The 22351-nt window shown below is 38.3% G+C and overlaps 1 protein-coding gene across 2 annotated transcripts in view; it reads right to left on the reverse strand.

The window, feature by feature from the left end:
• Positions 1-9351, reverse strand: part of AGGF1 (angiogenic factor with G-patch and FHA domains 1) — a 137816-nt gene extending 128465 nt beyond the window's left edge. For both annotated transcript variants that reach the window (XM_053701382.1, XM_053701381.1), the window contains exons 1-2: positions 8898-9351; positions 4090-4192 (exon numbers count right to left, since the gene is read on the reverse strand). In XM_053701382.1, coding sequence (XP_053557357.1) covers positions 4090-4192; positions 8898-9293 — 499 coding nt within the window. In that variant the 5' untranslated portion in view covers positions 9294-9351. The remainder of the gene's footprint in view (positions 1-4089; positions 4193-8897) is intronic.
• Between the last annotated feature and the right edge of the window lie 13000 nt (positions 9352-22351).

A 22351-nucleotide genomic window follows, 5' to 3' on the forward strand; every position in this document is an offset into this window, starting at 1 on the left:
ACATCAAAAATACATTACAAAGTACAGTTACACTCATAAAAAAATTATTTTAAAAACAATTGCACAAAAAAGTTATAAGGGCTTAAAGATATAAGATCTTAGGTGTTAAAAGAAAAAAAAAAAAGTCAGACAAAGGGCTTTAACATTGAGATACATACATATACATGTAGATAGATAGATATGTGTGTGTGTGGTATTCAAATGCATTTCCTGAAATATTCAATCATACCAATCCTAAAAAAAGCCCTCACTTAAAGGGACAGTATACTGTAAAATAGTTTTTCCCTTAAATGTGTTTACAATTGCTTTTTTTTACCAACTGCAGAGTAAAAAATGTATGAAAATTAGCTTTCTAAGGCTTATTTGTGTATATTAAAGCTCTGATTTTGTGTTTTGAAGCCACGGCCTAATAAAATGGGTTGAGCTTGTAGGTATAATCCGATCTCATTACTGTATCACATTGTACACATATACCTGCTTCTTTATCTTATATCTGTCCTTAAAACAATCACCAATACTTTGAGAGAACAATGGAAAATCAACATTGTATTACCTTATCTCTGCTTTATCACACTGGGAGTGTAATTTCTTCTGCTGGCTGTGTTTACAAAGCTTATCTATAGCTGGTACGCGCGGCCACAAACTTTCAGAATAGGTGGGGATACCACATGCTAAATCAACAATTTCAAATGCCAATATAAGGGTAAAGGAGCTACTTGTAAACAATGTAATACACTCCAGCAGGTAAAGTGGATCATTGTGAACAAATTAAAGGGAAGAACATTTTTGAGTAAACTGTCCCTTTAACCCCTCCACCCCTTCTAACTACTTCCCTTTGCTTCAAAATTATTGGAACGACTGGTCTATAATCGGCTAACTCAATTTCTCACAACTAACTCCTTACTTGATCCACTACAATATGGTTTCCGCCCTAAACACTCAACAGAAACCGCTCTTACTAAAGTAACAAATGACCTGCTATCAGCTAAAGCAAAAGGCCACTACTCCTTACTAATTCTTCTTGACCTGTCCGCTGCTTTTGACACTGCTGACCATCCTCTCCTCCTAAAAATACTACATTCATTTGTCATCCGAGACACAGCCCTCTACTGGTTTGCCTCATATCTCTCAAAACGCTCGTTTTCAGTTTCCTTTAATAACTTATCTTATGACCCTGTGCCTTTCTCAATTGGAGTACTGCAAGGTTCTGTCTTGGGTCCCTTGCTTTTATAGCCTCCTTTGAATTCCAGTACCACTTATATGATCATGATCCCCAAATCTATCTTTTCTCTCCTGATATCTCTCCCTCTTTACTCAACCAGATTTCCAACTGCCTCTCTGCAATTTCCTCTTGGATGTCTTCACACTACCTCCAACTCAATCTGTCCAAAACTGAGATGCTTCTTATCCCCCCTCTTCGTGACATCCAACACCTGACATTTCTCTGATGGTTGGAGACTCTATTCTCAACACCTCACCCCAGGTCCGCTGTCTTGGGGGTCACACTTGACTCAGAACTCACATTCAACCCACAAATACAAGCGCTTACCAAATCCTGACGTTCACACCTATGCAACATTTCCAGAATTTGTCCCTTCTTTACTCAAAAAACTACAAAAATAATTAAATTCCCTCATTTTGTCACGCATTGATTATTGAAATCTACTTCTAAATGGCCTTCCAAAACACCGCCTCTCCTCACTCCAATCAATTATGAATGCTTCTGCTAGACTCATCCACCTAAGTCAACGATCTACATCAGCTGCTCTCCCAGTCTCTACACTGGCTCCCCATACACTCCAGAATACAATTTAAAGTATTAACCCTAACTTACAAAGCACTCAACAGTCTAACTCCCAACTATATTTCCTCTCTCATCGTGAAATATTCCCCATCCCGTCCTCTCCTATCAACCTCTGACCTACGTCTCTCCACTCCCGTCTCCAAAACTACTCATGTGATGCTCCTGCCCTCTGGAACTCTCTACCCCGCTCCATAAGACTGTCTCCAACCTTGTATAGCTTCAGAAGCTCCTTGAAAACCCACCAATTGAGAGAGGCTTACCATCTCTCCCCCATCTCTCATCCTAACCAAACTAATACATGAACTGCCTGACTCACTTCTGCAACTAAAACCAATGTGACAAGCTACCCCAACCTTATGTTTCTGCACCCTAAACCTGTAGACTGTGAGCTCTCTGGAGCAGGGCCCTCTTCCTCTTGTACTAGATTAGTTTTGTTATATTTTGTATTTTATCACAAATTCTTGTCATTGTATACCCCTAAAATAGTACCCAGCGCTATGGAATTTGGCGGAGCTATACAAATTTTATAATATATATATATATATATATATATATATATATATATATATATATATATATATATATATATATATATATATATATATATATTTTATTTTCTTCTTCTAGCACAATTAATGCTTGAACGGGAGTATTAATTAGTGCTCTACTTGTAATCTGGCCCTCAGTTAGTAGACAAGTGAGTCCTCATTAAACAATGTTTCAAACCCAAAGGCCCTTGATCATGTCTAACCAGACGCACATGAGCCACAGCTTTAATACTCTACAATAAAACCTGAACAGTATAAAATTCCCCTATATATCACCATTAGTTGAAAATTGCATTGCAAATTAGCTGCAGAGAAATGCATGAGGGCCAGTCAACAATAAATGCATTGCAGCTTTCCATTTGATTGTTCTGATCAAACAGCACTTCTGGATACATTGTGTTAAGGAAAACTTACACAGTGCAACTAGAGCACAGTGCTGTTTGAAGAGAACAGCCTGATGCAGAGCAGCGCTGCAAAGCGAAAGAGCTAACAGTTCCTGCATGTGACTTTTTTCTGCAGACATGTTGCATTTTCTGCAACGACATCTCCGATCACAGCACGTTCTGACTTGGGTTCATCACAGATGGAAACAATACACTAAGCTATTTTATAAGATAAGTTAGAAACAGTAACATCAAAAACTCTATTTAAACATTTAGGTTACAAAAGTGTATATCCAATACATTGTTTTTCATTATTTCCCTTAATAATCAATCACTTGAACTCTAAGCTGATTTATATTATGGCAATTCTTAAGAAAAATGTGGGACTATTGGAGCATCCATATTTTTACAGTTTATGTTAGACTAATACTTGATCGGGTTTCTTTATTTTCTATTCACCTAAATTATCTACATGGGAATGTATAAAAAAAAGGTATGAGTAATGAGACATGAAAAAGAAGTACTTATCATAGAATTACAGTTAGAGAACCTTAGACAAGGATAACACCATCTATTTTAATAACTATAAAAACCTGCTGGCTACAACCATCACAAATATCTACACTAACTAGTAAATCTCCCATATTGTTCTACAAGTTACAAGCAGACATAGGGTATTTACTAAAGATAAAACATAGCAGTCTCCTCAGAATCCACACACTTGTACTGATGTATATACTAAACTAAAATACAAAAACTCTTGATAACTTTATTATTTTTATTTGTTTACTTTGTTTGGTCCTAAGAAGTGAATCCCATATTTGTACTAAACCACTAATTTATTATCTACTGCTTATCTCACCCATACAATTTTTAAAGTTCCTCATCACAGATCACTACCTAGGTGTGTTAAATAAGGTGCAAACCCTGAAAACACTTGGAGGAAAATTGCCATAGTGAAATAAACTATTAATTTGTAGGTTTTGTATATAAATCTGAGCTTACCTAATAAAGCAAGGTAAAATATACTCTTCACTAGCAGTTAAAACAAAATTCATAGTGTCATCAACTTGTGCCACATTTTAAGAGACTGATCTCAGATAAGAACGTTGCAATAAAGATATTCCTTGAAATAATAGCACATGTAGGAGCAACATAGGATAGGAAATCATTGTAGTCCAGAAACAGAAACCAATTATAGTAAAATTAGGGATTGATCCAGCTTGCCATCAATTTTTCTTCAAGTTAGAAAATACACATGAAATTAATTGCACATCAAGTTGAAATTGAAGTTAATTTAAGAGAGTGTTTAGTGTTTATTGCAGCTTATATAATTAGAAATATGAACCCATACCTGCATAAGACCAAGCAGGATAATCATCTGTCTGTGCTTCCTGGTCTGTCTTGTCTAGTTTGGTTGTATTGCTTTCATTAATTTTTATGCTCAATTCTTCCACCTAAAGAAAAAGGGAGATACAAAAGGGGGGGGGAGTGAAAATAAAAAAATAAAAGTGATGATGTAACCATAAACAAACAATATAATATAAAGTCTGTTATCAATGCAAATTCTTCAATCTATATGCTACCACATGTCCAATGTTAGAAAGCAAAGCTGAAAAATCCAAGGTACCAGTTCACCATGGTGGCTTAACCATCCACATGAAGACCATGCAGTACCCTCCCCCTCAGGGAATTGAGCTACTTAATTCAGCTGCTGTCTGGTATCAGTCAAATGTACAGCTGCTGCAGATGCTGAGCCTGGGAGAAATCAATGCAATATACAGTCTGGCTGTCTTCACTTATGCAAGTAACACACATTTGCAGAAAGTTATCATTTGGTTACAGCTACATGAGTAGCTATATACATGATGTGTGCCTTACTGAACCTCCCCTCCCTCCAGAACATAAAAAATGCCCCAGCAAATCCTCTGGTCTACTACTTACAGAAGAAAGTCCTACCTCCTTACACAAGTCCTGTCTCCTAACATATGTCTAAAGCAAATACAACATATTTATCAAAAAAATTCTGGAATTCCCCAATTATCACAATTTTTTCCAACAATGGGACAAAATAACATGTATACATCCACAAATTAAAGCAATCCCTTCACCCATCACTCCATACAAGAATAATACAGACATCCCTATTTGTGAAAACATGCAAGTCCATCCCATATGCTTATCATGAGTGAAGTGACCTTTTAGAGCAGAATATCTTGGAATAAACTGAAACCATATGATGAACTCAAGTCTGATGTTCTCATACCCTGGTACTCTCACATATAGTTACACATTACTTAAGCACTCATAGTAAAAGACAGATTACTAGACCGTTAACGGCAAACAAGAAATTGTGACTAATCCATCCCCTACCTAGACCCCTACCTAGACACGTAACCTCCTCTTGTTTATAGGATGCTAATATGGCCCAGCATAGATACGCTTCCATCTTATACCAAAAAGTGGTCCTTAGGATGGAACATACCTTTAAGTACAAAGGAATGCCACAAAATATTAATAAACCAAATAAAAGCCTTGATATCATCTAAGGTACATTAAATTAATTATATGTTTCTGGCCATGTGGTATCTTACTCCACACAAACCTAAATGCATTTACAAACTTTCTGATGGAAGATTCTGGTGTGGCTGCAGAGGCTCAGGTACACTAATTCATATTTGGCGGGGGTGCAAAAAAATAACTGTTTCTGGACTAATGTTCTGGATGCAATTGAGAAAATTACAGATAAAGATTCCTAGAATTGCACATCTTTTATTAATTCATGGTTTGCCAAAAGTACGAGATTCAGCAAAAAAAAAAAAAAAAAAAAAAAAAAAGGAGCATGTTATTTATCATCCTAAACAGCACAGAAGCTCTAATCCCTAAATACTGAAGTTCTGACAGTATCCAAATGTGAAGCGCATGTGACTTGGTCACTACAATTAGAGAGGTGTTACTATAACTATACTGGCAAATTTAAGGTTCAGGAATATATGCTTGAAATATAGAATCCCCCCTCTCCTTAGCGTATTACTGGAAAACAAAATAACATGTCTGGTAGCCCTAGGTTAAATAGATACTGGTTGTTAGAATGTATTTTGTTTTGTTGGATTTTTTTACAGGTCAGGTGAATCCTAGGAATGTGATATGTTGTAATAAATATTCTTTAGACTGTCTAAACTTTTTGAACATAGTTTTGAATTATTATAAAAGTTAAAAACATGAAACCCAATTGTTTTTATTTCATGATTCAGAGAGAGCATGTGATTTTAAACAACTTTCTAATTTACTTCTATTATCAGCTTTTCTTTGTTCCATTTGTATATTTTGTTGAAAAGCAGGGATGTAATGCTTAGGACTATATGCCAGCAGTTTTGCAAGAACGTTATTTGCAGGAGCAGCATTCCCTGTAGTGCTCCAGATGCCTATCTAAGTAATCTCTTCAACAAATAATTACAATGGGAACAAAGCTAATTTGATAACAGAAGTACATTGGAAACCTTTTTAAATGGTCTGTTCTTTCTTTTGTGATTCAGACAGGTTTTGGGTTTCATATCTTTTAGAAATTGAGCATCATTTATGACAGCTTATGTTGTAATATACAGAAGCTATCTTTTGGTGGACTTCTTTGATATGGACATGTATCCCTTTTTCAATGGACATCATCATTACATGTTCCCAAATTGTATGGCTCTCCTTGATTGATACATTTTACACAAATGCTGTACCTTTGATACATTGGAATTGAGTACAGGCATACCTCAATTTATGCTTTTTTTTTCTTTTTCTTTTTCTTTTTTTTTCACACATTATTGCAAAACCTGTTTTCTTACATTGCTTAATGGGATAGGACCCCCCCCCCAAAAAAAAAAAAAACTTTTCAGATTTAAAAACATCTCAAACTATATATTTTACAAAGAACATTGTTAAGGCTGTAAAGAGTTTTGAAGCACTTACTGGAGCGTATAGGATTACAAACAGGCGATAAAGTATTTTGATTGGTACAAGTGGCGATTGACTAAAAAGCAACCTACGAGAACGAACGCAGTGCTGAAACCATTCCAACTTTGCGGTTGACATCAGAGCACTAAGTTACGGTGTAAGTAACAAGAGTGACCTTTACAATTATCACTGCCACCTATAACGAGCTTCTCTGTTTGTTTGCTCCTAAAGTCTCCATTGATTTTGTGTGGCTATATACACGAAAGTCACTTATAAGTGACTTTCTTTCCACATAGTGGTTATTGTATTGTGTCATTATTTATAATTTTTTAGTGTGATTGTATTGATTTTTCTAGCTAGGATATCCATTTCAATTAATTGTTTTATGTTTTTTTAGGTTCAGACTCTGGACAGCATTTTTTTATTGGTGGATGAATTTATACACCAATCAGCAAGGACAACCCAGGTTGTTTACCAAAAATGGGCCGGCATCTAAACTTACATTCTTGCATTTCAAATAAAGATACCAAGAGAATGAAGAAAATTTGATAATAGGAGTAAATTAGAAAGATGCTTAAATTTTCATGCTCTATCTGAATCTTGAAAGAAAAAAATTGGGTTCAGTGTCCCTTTAAACTAACGAATGGTGTAATTGTTAAAGCTTTACAAAAGAAAAGATTTCTAACCCTTTAAGATGGACAGAATACACCAATTGTCATATAACTGCATGTAATTTTCATGCTCTATCTGAATCTTGAAAGAAAAAAAATTGGGTTCAGTGTCCCTTTAAACTAACGAATGGTGTAATTGTTAAAACTTTACAAAAGAAAAGATTTCTAACCCTTTAAGATGGACAGTATACACCAATTGTCATATAACTGCATGTAATAGACAATAATATAAAGAAGAATATGCACAGAAACTGATCTAAAATCCAGTATAAAAACTTTTAAAAATTTACTTAGAAGCTCCTAGTTTAGCACTGTTGAAGTTAGGCTGGGAAAGCAAGAAGCGCAGACCCCCCGCCCCTGCATATGAAAAGACCTATTGCACAACCAGGAGTATGTAGACATCAGTATACATATAAAACTTTGGGGCTTGGTTAGGAGTCTGAAAATCAGCCCAATGTCAATTAAAAATAAGCAAAACTATACATATTTTACAAACACACTCTCGGATAGGCTATATAAAAAGGGATCATCTACAAAACACGTATGCAAAGAAAAATCTATTGTACAATAATCCCTTTAAGACGTGTGCATGTTGTTACCCTTTCCATCTCGCTTTATTCTCACACATTTACTAGCTGCACTCATGGTTGTAGCCTCTTTCACTTTCCTACACTCAACCTCAGAAGATTGTAGATAGTGCCAGAATCAACTTGCTACATTGTCACCTACATGTAGGACAACTAGCTGTGGTCTGACTTATCTACCCACGTCTGCAACCTCTCTCATATTCCTCTATCCTCACACCTTTTGTGGCGAGCTCCTGAATTCAGCCTTGGTAAATTTCCTGCACCAATACCAACCTAAATGCATAACTCCTATTTGTATCCAGTGCTAATGTACATTGGTGTTGGATGCTAGAAGAGCGAAAAAATCTCCTTTGTTGAAGTGGACATTCTGTCATGTGAGACAAAGAAAATAAGGCCACAAGACTAGCACACAAGGACACAATTTGCAATGAACAGCAATACTACAGTGGTTCAGAAGCCCAATTCTCATATTGGTTGATATAAGAATACATACTACAGCGGACAGTCATCAACACACATTACATCTAACCATGAAAGTTAGAGATGATTCATGTTCCCATTTAATAAACACTGTTTTATGTCTTAGCTCCTGCTTGTATCCTCAGCAACCTTATAACATCCCTCACCTACCTGCAGACCATGTGCCTGTTCCTTGGACCACCTGCCCATATACTTTTACACTTACCTTCAAAGTTTCAACTTGCTCAATTGATTGTTGTTTGGCCCATCTATCACCAGAATTTGTCTATAGCCTGTCAGCTACCTGCTATGAATGTAGCCTCAGTAGTAGAACTACTACTTTCTCCATTGCTCACATTCCACAGATTCCTTCTTCTGCTCTCACTAGCTTTACTGTATCCTCCCTCACCTTTTAGAGGAGCTCCTGCTTGTGGGGTACATGGAAGACAGAGAACTAACAGGGCTCCTGTGTGTTTATCTCACCCACTTGTAGATATTCTCACCTGCGTACGAAGCTCCAAGTTCCGGGCCTCTGAGCTCTGGTGCAACTTCTTGCTGCGGTTCAGCTCTCTTTGTATCCTGTGCAGTTCCCGGCGACAGCTTCTCAGCTCATTCTCCAGGGCCCGCACCCGTTTGAACAGCCCAGCGGCCAACGTCTCATCAGGCGAATCTGGAGTCTGTGGAGGGCTAATGGAATACCCGGCACTGGGAGAGCCCACGGAAGAGTCTGACACCGCAGAGCATGTAGGTGATTCCTGCTGGCCCACAAGAGCTGCATCAGATATCGGCGTCTTATTGTCGGAAGAAGCGTCGTCTGGACCAATTAAAGGCGACAGCTCGTCCTGTGCCTGCAGATACTCGGTACCGCCACAACACTGCACCTCTCCGGTCAGGGACATTGTGTGGGCTTCAGTAAAGAAAACCTCACATAGCTCAGCTGATCACAGGTCGAAAATTGACAACACGTCGAACCTTGATGACAAAAGACGCATATAAATGACGTCACTTTTAACAGCAGCCAGCCACTAGTTACATCTATTGCTGTAAAATTTTCCCTACGTGCCTGATACTTTAAAAAAATGTTATTCTAATATGCTTTTGATAGTTTTTAGACTTTAACTCCGATAATTCCAAATATCAAGTAAACGTCTAACTAAACAAGTAGATTATGTTCTATTTAGGGTTTCTTCGTATACAGTATTTATTTTAAGCTGTCTTCATTCAATTAATAATAAGAACAGGGATTTATCTATGGTCTGATTCTGTGATGCTGTTTAACGGGTGTTCTACACTGCTGTATGCAGTGAACTATAGTTCATACTGCTGAATAGCTTCTAACTGTTGCATACCATATTGCTGAAATGGACAGAGGGGTAAAATCTTAGTTTAGCGTTCTAAATTATTTTCTCAGCCATATCTCATTATTTTCCTACAAAAATTGGTGTGGGGTTCAGATGAGGGCTACCAACAATGCTGCAATGTTTGTGTCTCCAGGAACAAAAAGGGGAGCCATATTTTGTGGTGTAAAGTCCCTGTTTTCCCCATAGACTTTCCACAGCCAGCCAGCTCTGCTCACCTACATGATACATTGTATCAAACCCTCAGCCTACAGGTTTTTATACATTTGTAACTGTTTACTGTACACAGACACTTAAAGCAGCCCTGTCAGTAACAACTGTACAAACTGCTGAGAAAATAATGTGCACATAGCCTTAAAGGGCAGGATAGCACCTGGTCACACAGTCTTAAAGTGCAGACAAAAAACCACACAGCCTTGAAAGGGTCAACTAGCACCACACGCACACAGTCTTAAAGGGACAGATCGCAGTAATGTTCATGCAGCACAACCTTAAAAGGCAGCTCGACACCTGCGCACAGAGCCTTAAAGGGACAGATCACCATAATGTGCACGCAGCGCAACCTTAAAGGGCAGCTCGGCACCTGCGTGCACAGTCTTTAAGGTACAGACACACACAACCTTTAGTGGTTAAACGCACACAGTTTTAAAGGGAGCGATAGTATGCATTCAAACGCAAAGCACACCGCCTTAAAGGGACGATCTGTCTTAAAGGGGCAGGGGCACGTGCACAGCCTTTAAAAGGACAACTTGCACCATAACCACACAGTGTTAAAGGAACAGCTCACACCATGCACACCTAGCGCAGCCTTAAAGGGCAGCTCACCGCCTGCTCACACAGTCTTAAAGGGGCAGGCACACACAACCTTTAGTGGGTAAAGTCACACCACATGTACACAGTCTTAAAGGGAGCGATAACAGTATACATCCTCACGCAATGCACACAGTCTTAAAGGAACATCTCACACCATGCACAGTCTTTAAGGGGCAGGCACACAGGCTTTTAAGCACACCCAAATGCACACAGCCTTAAAGTGGCACCCAGTATTAAAGTGACAGACACAAACGCAGACTTTAAAGGGGAAGCTCACACCAAACACACACAGTTTTAATGACACAGGTGCACAAACACAGCACACACAGCCTTAACAGCACAGATCACATTACGCTTGCACAGTCTTAAAGGCACACCCACATGTAGTCTTACATGGGACAGATCACATCATGCACAAACACATAATTGGCACTTAGCACACACAGCCGTGACGTTAAGGGACATCTCACACGATACTGCACACTGTCTTAATAGTACAGGCACACAAACAGTGCACACATCATAAAATAAAAGGAATAGCTCACACCATATGCACACAAACTTAACTCCTTCACTACCGAGACTTCCAGAGAAAAATTTGTCCAAAATATGTCCATGCCTTTAAGACTGTGCAAGCGTAATGTGATCTGTGCTGTTAAGGCTGTGTGTTCTGCGTTTGTGCACCTGTACCATTAAAACTGTGTGTGTGTGGTGTGAGCTCCCCCTTTAAAGTCTGCGTTGTGTCTGTCACTTTAATTCTGGGTGCCCCTTTAAGGCTGTGTGCATTTGGGTGTGTTTAAAAGCCTGTGTGCCTGCCCCTTAAAGACTGTGCATGGTGTGAGATGTTCCTTTAAGGTTGTGTGTGTTGCATGTGGATGTATACTGTTATCGCTCCCTTTAAGACTGTGTGCGTGTGGTGTGACTTTACCCACTAAAGGTTGTGTGTGCCTGCCCCTTTAAGACTGTGTGAGCAGGCGGTGAGCTGCCCTTTAAGGCTGCGCTAGGTGTGCATGGTGTGAGCTTTTCCGTTAACACTGTGTGGTTATGGTGCAAGTTGCCCTTTTAAAGGCTGTGCACATGCCCCCTGTCCCTTTAAGACAGAGTGTCCCTTTAAGGCACTGTGCTTTGCGTGTGGATGCATACTATCGCTCTCTTTAAAACTGTGTGCATTTAACCACTAAAGGTTGTGTGTGCCTGTACCTTAAAGACTGTGTACGTAGGTGCCGAGCTGCCCTTTAAGGTTGCGCTGCATGAACATTACGGTGATCTGTCCCCTTTAGGCTGTATGCGTGTGGTGCAAGTTGTCCTTTTAAAGGCTGATCTGTGTGTTTGTGTGCGTGCACGTGCCACTGTCCAGTTAAGACAGAGCGTCCCTTTAAGGCTGTGTGCATCACATGGGGATGCATACTATCGCTCCCTTTAAAACTATGCATGTAAACTCACTAAAAGGTTGTGTGTGCCTGCCCCTTTAAGACTGTGAGCAGGTGCCGAGCTGCTCTTTAAGGGTGCGCTGCGTGCACATTAAACTGATCTGCCCCTTTAAGGCTCTGTGTGCAGGTGTCGAGCTGCCCTTTAAGGTTGCGCTGTGTGCACATTATAGTGATCTGTCCCTTTAAGGCTGTGTGCGCAGGTGTCGAGCTGCCCTTTAAGGTTATGCTGCGTCCACATTACGGTGATCTGTCCCTTTAAGGCTCTGTGCGCAGGTGTCGAGCTGCCCTTTAAGGTTGCGCTGTGTGCACATTACAGTGATCTGTCCCTTTAAGGCTGTGTGCAGAGGTGTCGAGCTGCCCTTTAAGGTTGCGCTGCGGGCACATTACGGTAATCTGTCCCTTTAAGGCTCTGTGCGCAGGTGTCGAGCTTCCCCTTAAGGTTGCGCTGCATGCACATTACGGTGATCTGTCCCTTTAAGGCTGTGTGCGCAGGTGTCAAGCTGCCCTTTAAGATTTCGCTGCATCCACATTACGATGATCTGTCCCTTTAAGGCTCTGTGCGCAGGTGTCGAGCTGCTCTTTAAGGTTGCGCTGCATTGACTACGGTGATCTGTCCCTTTAAGGCTCTTTGCGCAGGTGTCGAGCTGCCCTTTAATGTTGCGCTGCATGAACATTACTGCCATCTGTCCCTTTAAGACTGTGTGCGTGTGGTGCTAGTTGACCCTTTCAAGGCTGTGTGGTTTTTTGTATGTTCCTTTAAGACTGTGTGACCAGGTGCTATCCTGCCCTTTAAGGCTATGTGCACATTATTTTCTCAGCAGTTTGTACAGTTGTTACTGAGAGGGCTGCTTTAAGTGTCTGTGTACAGTAAACAGTTACAAATGTATAAAAACCTGTAGGCTGAGGGTTTGATACAATGTATCATGTAGGTGAGCAGAGCTGGCTGGCTGTGGAAAGTCTATGGGGAAAACAGGGACTTTACACCCCAAAATATGGCTCCCCTTTTTGTTCCTGAAGACACAAACATTGCAGCATTGTTGGTAGCCCTCATCTGAACCCCCACACCAATTTTTGTAGGAAAATAATGAGATATGGCTATCTCCTAAACCGCCAACCCCCCACAACGCAAATAACTAATTGAATTACTAAGCCCCCTAACCTAATACCCTCTAAATTAACCCCAATTACATAAAATAAAAAAAATACTAAGTTACAATTAAAAAAACTAAGAGCGAAACGGAGATGACCGTAGAGCAGGACCAGCCGTTGTGAAGCAGGACCGGCGTGGAGGCTTCTTCGCCGCCGCACACTGAAGATTGAATGAAAGGTACCCTATTTATATTGGGGTACTTTGCATTCCTATTAGCTGAAATTTTGAAATCAGGCAATAGGATGAGAGCTACTGAAATCTTATTGGCTGATTTGAACAGCCAATAGGAATGCAAGGTACCTAAATGGGGCACCTTGCATTCAGTTTGAAGAGGATCCTCCACGCTGATCCTGCCCTGCGATGGCCGGTCCTGCTCTGCGATCGCTGGTTCTGCTCCACGGTCATCTCCACTCCGCAATCACCTCCGTTCTGCACCGCCTTCGCTCGGGATGAAGATAGATGTCCCTGCGTTGGATGAAGACCTTCACCACCTGGAAGAAGACCTTTTCCGCCAGACTTCAGGAACTGTGAGTACCTATTTTGGGGTTAGACTTAGGGTTTATTTTTTTGGGGGTGTTTTTTTTTAGATTATGGATTTTTTATGAGTGCAAAAGAGCTGTTTGTAAAAAAAAAAGCTGATTTGGGCAATGCCCATACAAATGCCCCTTTAGGGACAATGGGTAGTTTAGGATTTTTTAGACTTAGGTTTTTTTTTATTTTGGGGGGTTGGTTGGGTGGGGGGTTTTACTCTTAGTGGGTAATTGGTATTTTTTTTATGTAAAAGAGCTGTTTAACTTAGGGCAATACCCTACAAATGGCCCTTTTAAGGGTTATTGGTAGTTTAGTTTAGATTAGGGGGTGTTTTTATTTTGGGGGGTTATATTTATATAATATATATATATTATATTTATTTATATTAGATTAGGTTTAATTTTTTTTAATTTTTTATAATTTGGTTTATTTTTTTCAGTAATTTTAAATAGACTGCCCTCTGGGCAGGATTATCGCCTAGTAAGTAATAAAAGCACAAGTGTTGCACATATCTAATAAAAATAAGTAAACAACCATGATAATAAAGGGAATCTCTTCAAAACGTTCTGGGGACAAAGGAACAGTGTGTTAAAAACAGGACAATCCTGTTAAAAATGGGGCTTCTGGTGGTCAGTCACCAACCCTATAGATGACAGATATTAACAGCCATAGATCTGATTTAAAGGGACAGTCAAGTCCAAAAAAAACTTTCATGTTTCAAATAGGGCATGTAATTTTAAACAACTTTCCAATTTACTTTTATCACCAATTTTGCTTTGTTCTTTTGGTATGCTTAGTTGAAAGCTAGACCTAGGAAGGCTCATATGATAATTTCTAAGCCCTTGAAGGCCGCCTCTAATCACATGCTTTTGTATTTGCTTTTCACAGCAGGGGAGAGCTAGTTCAGGTAAACCCTATAGATAACATTGTAAGCATGCCCGTGGATTGTGGCAGACACTGCACTAATTGGCTAAAATAAAAGTCAATAGATAATAAATAAAATGTCATGTGATCAGGGGGCTGTCAGAAGATGCTTAGATACGAGTTAATCACAGAGGTAAAAAGTGTATTATTATAACTGTGTTGGTTATGCAAAACTGGTGAATGGATAATAAAGGGATTATCTATCTTTTAAAACAACAAAAATGCTGGTGTTGACTGTCCCTTTAAGGTCACAAAGGGTTCAGGGCCATGGGTTTTAAAGGACCAGTCAACACAGTCGATTTGCATAATCAACAAATGCAAGATAACAAGACAATTCAATAGCACTTAGTCTGAACTTCAAATGAGTAGTAGATTTTTTTTTCTGACAATTTTAGAAGTTATGTTCCACTCCCTCTGTACCATGTGACAGCCATCAGCCATTCACAAATGCATACACGTACCATGTGACAGCCATCAGCCATTCACAAATGCATACACACTTATTCTTGCACATGCTCAGTAGGAGCTGATGACTCAAAAAGTTTAAATATAAAAAGACTGTGCACATTTAGTTAATGGAAGTAAATTAGAAAGTTGTTTAAAATGTCATGCTCTATCTGAATAATGAGAGTTTAATTTTTATTGAGTGTCCCTTTAACTGATGACTGATGTAGGGCTATGAGTCATGGGGTCTGATCCTTAATCTTATCATGATTAATTCAGATACTGGCTGTCAGACAGTATTTTTTCTGCTTACATTTGCCTATATTTTCATATGCATGTGTTTTCCTATTAGGGTATTAAGCATTTGTAGTGTTTTGAAAAAAGCTTGCCACCTTTTAGTTGTTGAGAAAAAACTTTGAGATCTGTAGTGCGAAAATCTTTTTGGAATGACACTGGGATTAGAGAGACAATTTTGTATACGCCCATGGAACATCCATGTTAAGCCCATTTTACGAGTTCGAATTTCTGTGTGGTTTTTTTCACATCCAGTGTACTAAAATTACGATTTATGCAGTGCATAGTTAATACGATTTATTCCTGTGTAACTTATATACAAATTTTAAATTTTTGGTAAAATTTTTTTTTTTTACAATGTTTGATGCACCTCAACAATACAATTTTTCCTGCTTATTTTTGTGTGGATGGTTAAATTATTTGTTTTTTTTTTAATGATGTTTAAAATACAAATTTTATTGTGCACTTTTCATATGAAAATGCACTATACGCCCCTTAGCGAGACACCCTGTTTTCAGGGTAAAAAGTGGCTTTACCTCATTCCATAGGACTGGCGAGCATTCTTTAATAATCTCGCCAACCCAGAGAGCTTAAAGGGACAGTCTACACCAGAATTTTTATTGTTTTAAAAGATAGATAATCCCTTTATTACGCATTCCCCAGTTTTACATAACCAACACAGTTAAAATAATATACTTTTAACCTCTGTGATTATCTTGTATCTAAGCCTCTGCAAACTGCCCCTTTATTTTAGTTCTTTTGGCAGACTTGCAGTCTAGCCAATTAGTACCTGCTCCCAGATAACTTCACGTGCATGAGCACAGTGTTATCTATATGAAATACGTGAACTATCACCCTCTAGTGGTGAAAAACTGTTAAAATGCTATCTGAAAAGAGGTGGCATTCAAGGTCTAAGAAATTAGCATATGAACCTCCTAGGTTAAGCTTTCGTCTAAGAATACCAAGAGAACAAAGCAAAATTGGTGATAAAAGTAAATCGGAAAATTGTTTAAAATTACATGCTGTATCTGAATCATGAAAATTTATTTTGGCCTAGACTGTCCCTTTAAGATCAACAGGCCCATAGAGTTTCAGTGTGAGTAGTACGAAAATTACATGCTTTCATGAATTAGAGCAGAGTTCTTAAAACTTTTTTTCCCAAGACTCATTGCAATGATACCACATACCTTTGTGACACTATTTTTATGCTTGGTCTGAAATTCTGAAGTAAATATAAAACAAAATAGCTGCAATTTTTGGCAAAGTGAGTGTACTTTATTCCTGATTGTAGTCAAACTTGCAAGTGTTGTCAAATATCATAACACACACCACACACTCTTATACAACACACATCACACACTCTCTTATAACACACACACACTGTCATACAACATAGACACACCCAGGTCAGCCAATATACATTTTGGGACTCCTTACTAACCCATTGATTGCCCCCCCATTTTTGGCCAAGTAAGTGACTAAAATATGTCCACACTTTATTCTTATGGGATTTAAATGGAGTCTCATATGAGTATAGTTACAGCTATGCGACTGCCAGCAAAAATATATGATTTTTAAATTATTATTTTTTTTCCAAATAACTGGTATTATGATCTGATTTATCCAAATATAGTATTCACAACACGAACTTTATTAACACAAAACAACAAAATTTGTTATTATCTCTGTTAAAATTTGATAGAAATTTATTATTAAGTTCCGTATTCACAAAATATTACCTAATGTGGCAATAATATATATAGGTACTTCCAGGTTATTGTACACATTGTTTTCATGACTATTACACTGTCAGCATAGGACTTGTTTCATTGAGATTACCCAGACAGAATGCACAGACAGTACTGCAAAGCACCTTAAAGGGACAGTCTACTCCAGAATTATTATTATTTTTTAAATACTTTATTTTGAGATACTTGTAGAATTTTTATTGTGTAAAAAAAATAGATAATCCCTTTATTACCCATTCCCCAGTTTTGCATAACCAACACGGTTATATTAATATACTTTTCACCTCTGTGATTACCTTATATCTAACCCTCTGCAGACTGCCCCCTTATTTCAGTTCTTTTGACAGACTTGCCTTTTACCCAATCAGTGCTGTCTCCTAGGTAAATCCACAGGAGTGAGCACAATGCTATCTATATGGCAGACATGAACTAGCGCTGTCTAGCTGTGAAAAACTGTCCAAATGCACTGAGAAAAGATGCGGCCTTCAAGGGCTTAGACATCTGCATATGAGCCTACCTAGGTTTAGTTCACAACAAAGAATACAAAGAGAACAAAGCAATTTTGAAGATAAAAGTAAATTGAAAGCTGTTTAAAATGACATGTCCTATCTGAATGATGAAAGTTTAAATTTGACTTGACTGTCCCTTTAAATAAAATTAAACCCCTTGGGGTCAATTTATCAAATCTTCAATTATGAATATTCTGCAATTCCGCATCAAATTATGCACAAAATTGATACGCCAAAGTTAGCAATGTGTCAACATAAAATGTAGGCCAATTTGCTGTAACATACTCTCCAGCAAGATTAGTATGATGCAAATTGATGCTCACGTTAGTTGAGCGTACTACTGGTATTCCACCTTTACATACGACTCTTTTCGACCAAATAAAAATTTATGAAACATTCAGCTGGTACGGTCGCGTTTTGGTTGACGCAACAAACTTGATTTTCAATCTGACACCTTTGAGCATGCGAATGCCATAGGAATCAAAGTGATGTTACGAGTTTATTAAAGGGTTTGTCTACCAACACAGAAAGGTTTAGTTATATGCTGTTTGTCCTCTCATACAGTCATTAACAATGAACATGATTAATGTCTTTGCATTTGCAATACTCAGACGCAGAAGAAAGAGATTACTGAATCAGCAACAGGCTGAAGAACCACAACAGGCAATAGAAAAACGTCAACAAAGATGCATAAGAGTGCCCAGAGTATTTCTCCTGAGAATTGGTCTTCATGCTTTGAGTGATAGGGAAATTATTAGGATATTCAGTCTCAATAGGAATTCCATAGAGAGACTGTATGATGAAATCAAAAGCTCCCTAGAACCCCTTACAGTACGGACAAGGGCAATACCTAGTCACCAGCATAGTGATTGGGATGAGTCAGCCAACTTTTGCAAAGCATCTAAAGACTGTTATGAATGCCTTACTCCTACATCTTACACATTATGTGTGTTTGCCCAATACACCGGAGGAATGGCATACTTTAAAATATAATTTTTACAAAATGGCTGGGATTCCCAACATATTGGGGGCTATTGATTGTACCTATGGATCTGTGCCGCCTCCAAAAACAAGAGAAGAGGTATTTTTTGACAGGAGGCAAAATCATTCCCTCAACATACAAGTGATATGTGATGCCAACTTAAGAATCATGAGTGTACGGTCAAGATTTCCAAGATCAACCCATGACTCTCTAATGTCTCTTATTAATATTTATATATATATAAGCAGTACATAGCTTGCATATTGAAGTGCACGTACGCCTGAGGGTCCTGCAACTCCTCACATATATATCTAAAGGACAAAAAATGGTGTCAGCACTGTGTCTTTAAATTAAAGTAATCTTTATTGTGGTGACATAAAGGTAAAACATCAACGTTTCAGGTCCCACTGACCCTTAGTCATGCTATGGAATGCTATGCTCCACTGCCTTAAATAGCACCTATACCTTGTTAATTGTTAACCAATTCAACTCCAGGGTTTTAACTTTCATTGTACAACACTGCCATCTGCAGTACAAAATCTAACATTACTAACATGAGAATAATTTTTCGCAGGTTTACATGCTTATAGTGTGGAACATAGCAAGATTATTAAATCTATATAATATAGTTAAAATATTTTTAGATATAAAAAAAGAGAACAATTACACAGAACTTCTTATAAAAAGAAATGAAGATCATAATCCTTGTTTAGGCCTATAGGATGCAGAGTTTTAAGATGTTGGATCCACCATATCTCTTTCTTTTTAAGCTCTAACTCTCTATTACCACACCTCCTCAGTTTTGGAATGTGGTCAATTATCTGAAATCTTAACTGACTGACGATGTGTCCCATTTCAATAAAGTGTGCTGAAACAGGGAGGGACTTGGCTTTGCATCTAATTGAAGACAAATGGGTACTGATTCTGTCCCTAATGGGGCATATTGTTTCCCCCACATAGCCCCGTCCACATGGGCATTTTAATAAATAAACCACATCGTCAATGTGTAGAAACCACTTATTTCAAGTTTTTTTTTCTATTCTGTAATTGTAGCACAAAGTTCACGTCCACAGCACTATTGATTCGGATTTTTTTTTAATGAAGCATAATGTGAGCCAGAAATGTCGCTTTTGTTTTTTGTTTATATGCTTCATTAAAAGTTTTTCCCAATCAATAGTGCTGTGGACGTGAACTTTGTGCTATACATACTTGGGACCTGGCAGTAGCCCCCAGTCCAGAGTGCACCACCCAGGAGGATTGTATCTGGTGCTGAGCTATGTTTGTTTTTCTATCCTGTAATTGTGCTACAAAACTGACCCTTAATCATTCAATTGCATTGAGCACAATGAAGATAGGGATAGGAGCCCTTCTTTAAAATGCCCATGTGAGCGGGCTATGTGGGCGTGAAACCTTTGTAGAGGTTTGACTTATCCATTGTCTGGAAATATATATATATAGTAGATTCAGTTGATACTGTGTCCTACCAGTTTCCAAAATAATTGAAATAACAGAAACTTGTACACATTTTCAAGAATTCTAAAGGCTGTGCTTTGATCTCCATAAAAAAGTGCATTTCCTTAGATTACTAGAGATAAAAATAACTGACACTTTTTTTTTGCTTTCAGCAAAGTAGAAATCACTTTATCAGACAGACATGTCCTTTTAAGTCCCTACTCAGCTTCCTTGAAACAAAGGCCAGATATTGTGACTGAGGATGAAAAATTGATCTTTGAAGAGAAGATGCCTTTTTGAGGTAATTGTCCATGGACTTCCTCATTGAAGATACTTTAATAGAAGTTACCGGTTCTGGACCGAACAGAAGAATAATATTAATTTTAGCCTATTTTTTCTGAACACTTTGCTAATCAAAGGAAATTGAGCAAAGATGAATTAGTGAGTAATTTCACATGAAATATTAAGAACTGGTTATCACAGACTTCTGGGATAGTACTCTTGGGAGAAACTTCTCTAGATGGCAATTGCCATCTGTTGCCATGAGTTTCTCTAGTCATCTCTCCCGACGGAACCTATTACATGAGCAATTGCTTGTTCATGCTCCATTTTTTATGAAGTAATACTAATCTGCACATATGCCAACATCTCCTTACCCAAGGAAAATGAGAGATAAAATTGTTCCTGTCAGATTTAAATCAGGTGTAGCTGACATTTACATGTGGATGATTACATTCCTGATCTCCTATATAACCAGAGAAATCCTCTTACTGAAAAGACTGATGGTTCACTGGGATGTTCATAATGCTACACCCATAAACATTCTTAGCTAAGTTAGAGATAAATATCTCTTTTACAATTACCAGTCATCAATGAGCAAGGGTCAAGTCCAGCCGGAAGGCATGGGTACGAAGTTCCTGCAATATTTTTGTAGGTGGAACTAAGTTCCCCCTGGATAGAGAACAGAAACACTTCAGTAAACACTGCTACCGCTGGTGGGAGGAGCTGGAGCACAGTCTGGTTAGAGGGATAGTGATATCCTCTAGTAATGGGCAGTAACACTTCCTACAATACACTAGATGCCAGCCTGTCAGCGGTCCTGTTGTGTGATCACCCAGGACTGTGTGGAACACATGGTGCGTACATTTCTGTGTGGCTTGCTCTGGGGTTATTTAGCTTCCCTCAGCAGAAATAGCACTATTGCACCTTAAGTGGGTGAGACTCTGTTACAGAGGAGGAGCCTCGGGCCCAAAGGTAACCATTCAACCCTTCATTGGTTTAATTTGCTTTCATTTACCAAAGTGTATAGATTATATACAAATAAATACAGTTTGTGTGTGTGTATAAAACAATATTAATTGTGAGGGGGTGGATGTCTTGGTGAGTTCCCACATTTTTTGTTTTGTAGGACTTGACCCCTGTCCATGAGACACAAAGAATGCCAGTGCTGACTGAGCTGGAATCGGGATATTGTCCATATGATATGTCTAACCATCTATCTTCCATAACTCTGCCATGAGAGTTACCAAGTACTTGGTGTGAGAGTGCCTAGTTGTGAGTGCAAGAGTAGTAAGAGTGCTTGGGGATAAATTAATATTATTAGGTGAACTGTGGTTGTTGTTTATTCCCTATGCTCTGGTCCTTGTACTTTGGAATTTCCTAATAATTGTATGATATTTGTATGAAGCGGTCAGGTGATTAGAAGTTTGCTTTTTGGGAATATACGTTTTATTGCATTATGTACTATTCTTTACAGATTCTCTTAGTGGATGAACATCTGGGGATGTACATAATTCCCACACTCATCAGATATACCTCCAATTGATCTACCCCCCGCATCCCCTATCTCTATAACCTAACCCATCATAAACACCCCAAAATGTCAACCTCCCTTTCAAAATGTAAGCCCAAAAAGCAATGCATCTAATCTGAGGTATACTTCTGACATTTAACTTATTCAAGTTTTTTGGGGGGAATTCTATCTGACCTATGCTTTTTGGGACTTGTAATTTATTAATAATGTTATTGAGACACATTTGATCTCATATCCTTTTGAATTAATTTATTAAAGCAATTTCTTTAGAATGTCTAGAATCTGGACCACGTTTGTTTTTCAGCAATCGAACAGCAGATGGCAGTGTTTCAATGGAAATTCTACCAACATTTTCAGTAGCAAACTCACATCACAAATAAAGTAAGCTTTTCTTTTGATTTTATTTTGCATTGTGTTTGTATCTGTAGTAATATATTTAAACATGTAGGATTTTTATTAAATAATAATATCTAATATCTAGCAATAATTAAATTTCATTTTATAATTAC

This window comes from Bombina bombina, chromosome 2 (genome assembly GCF_027579735.1).
Source record: "Bombina bombina isolate aBomBom1 chromosome 2, aBomBom1.pri, whole genome shotgun sequence".
NCBI classification, from domain to species: Eukaryota; Metazoa; Chordata; class Amphibia; order Anura; family Bombinatoridae; genus Bombina; species Bombina bombina.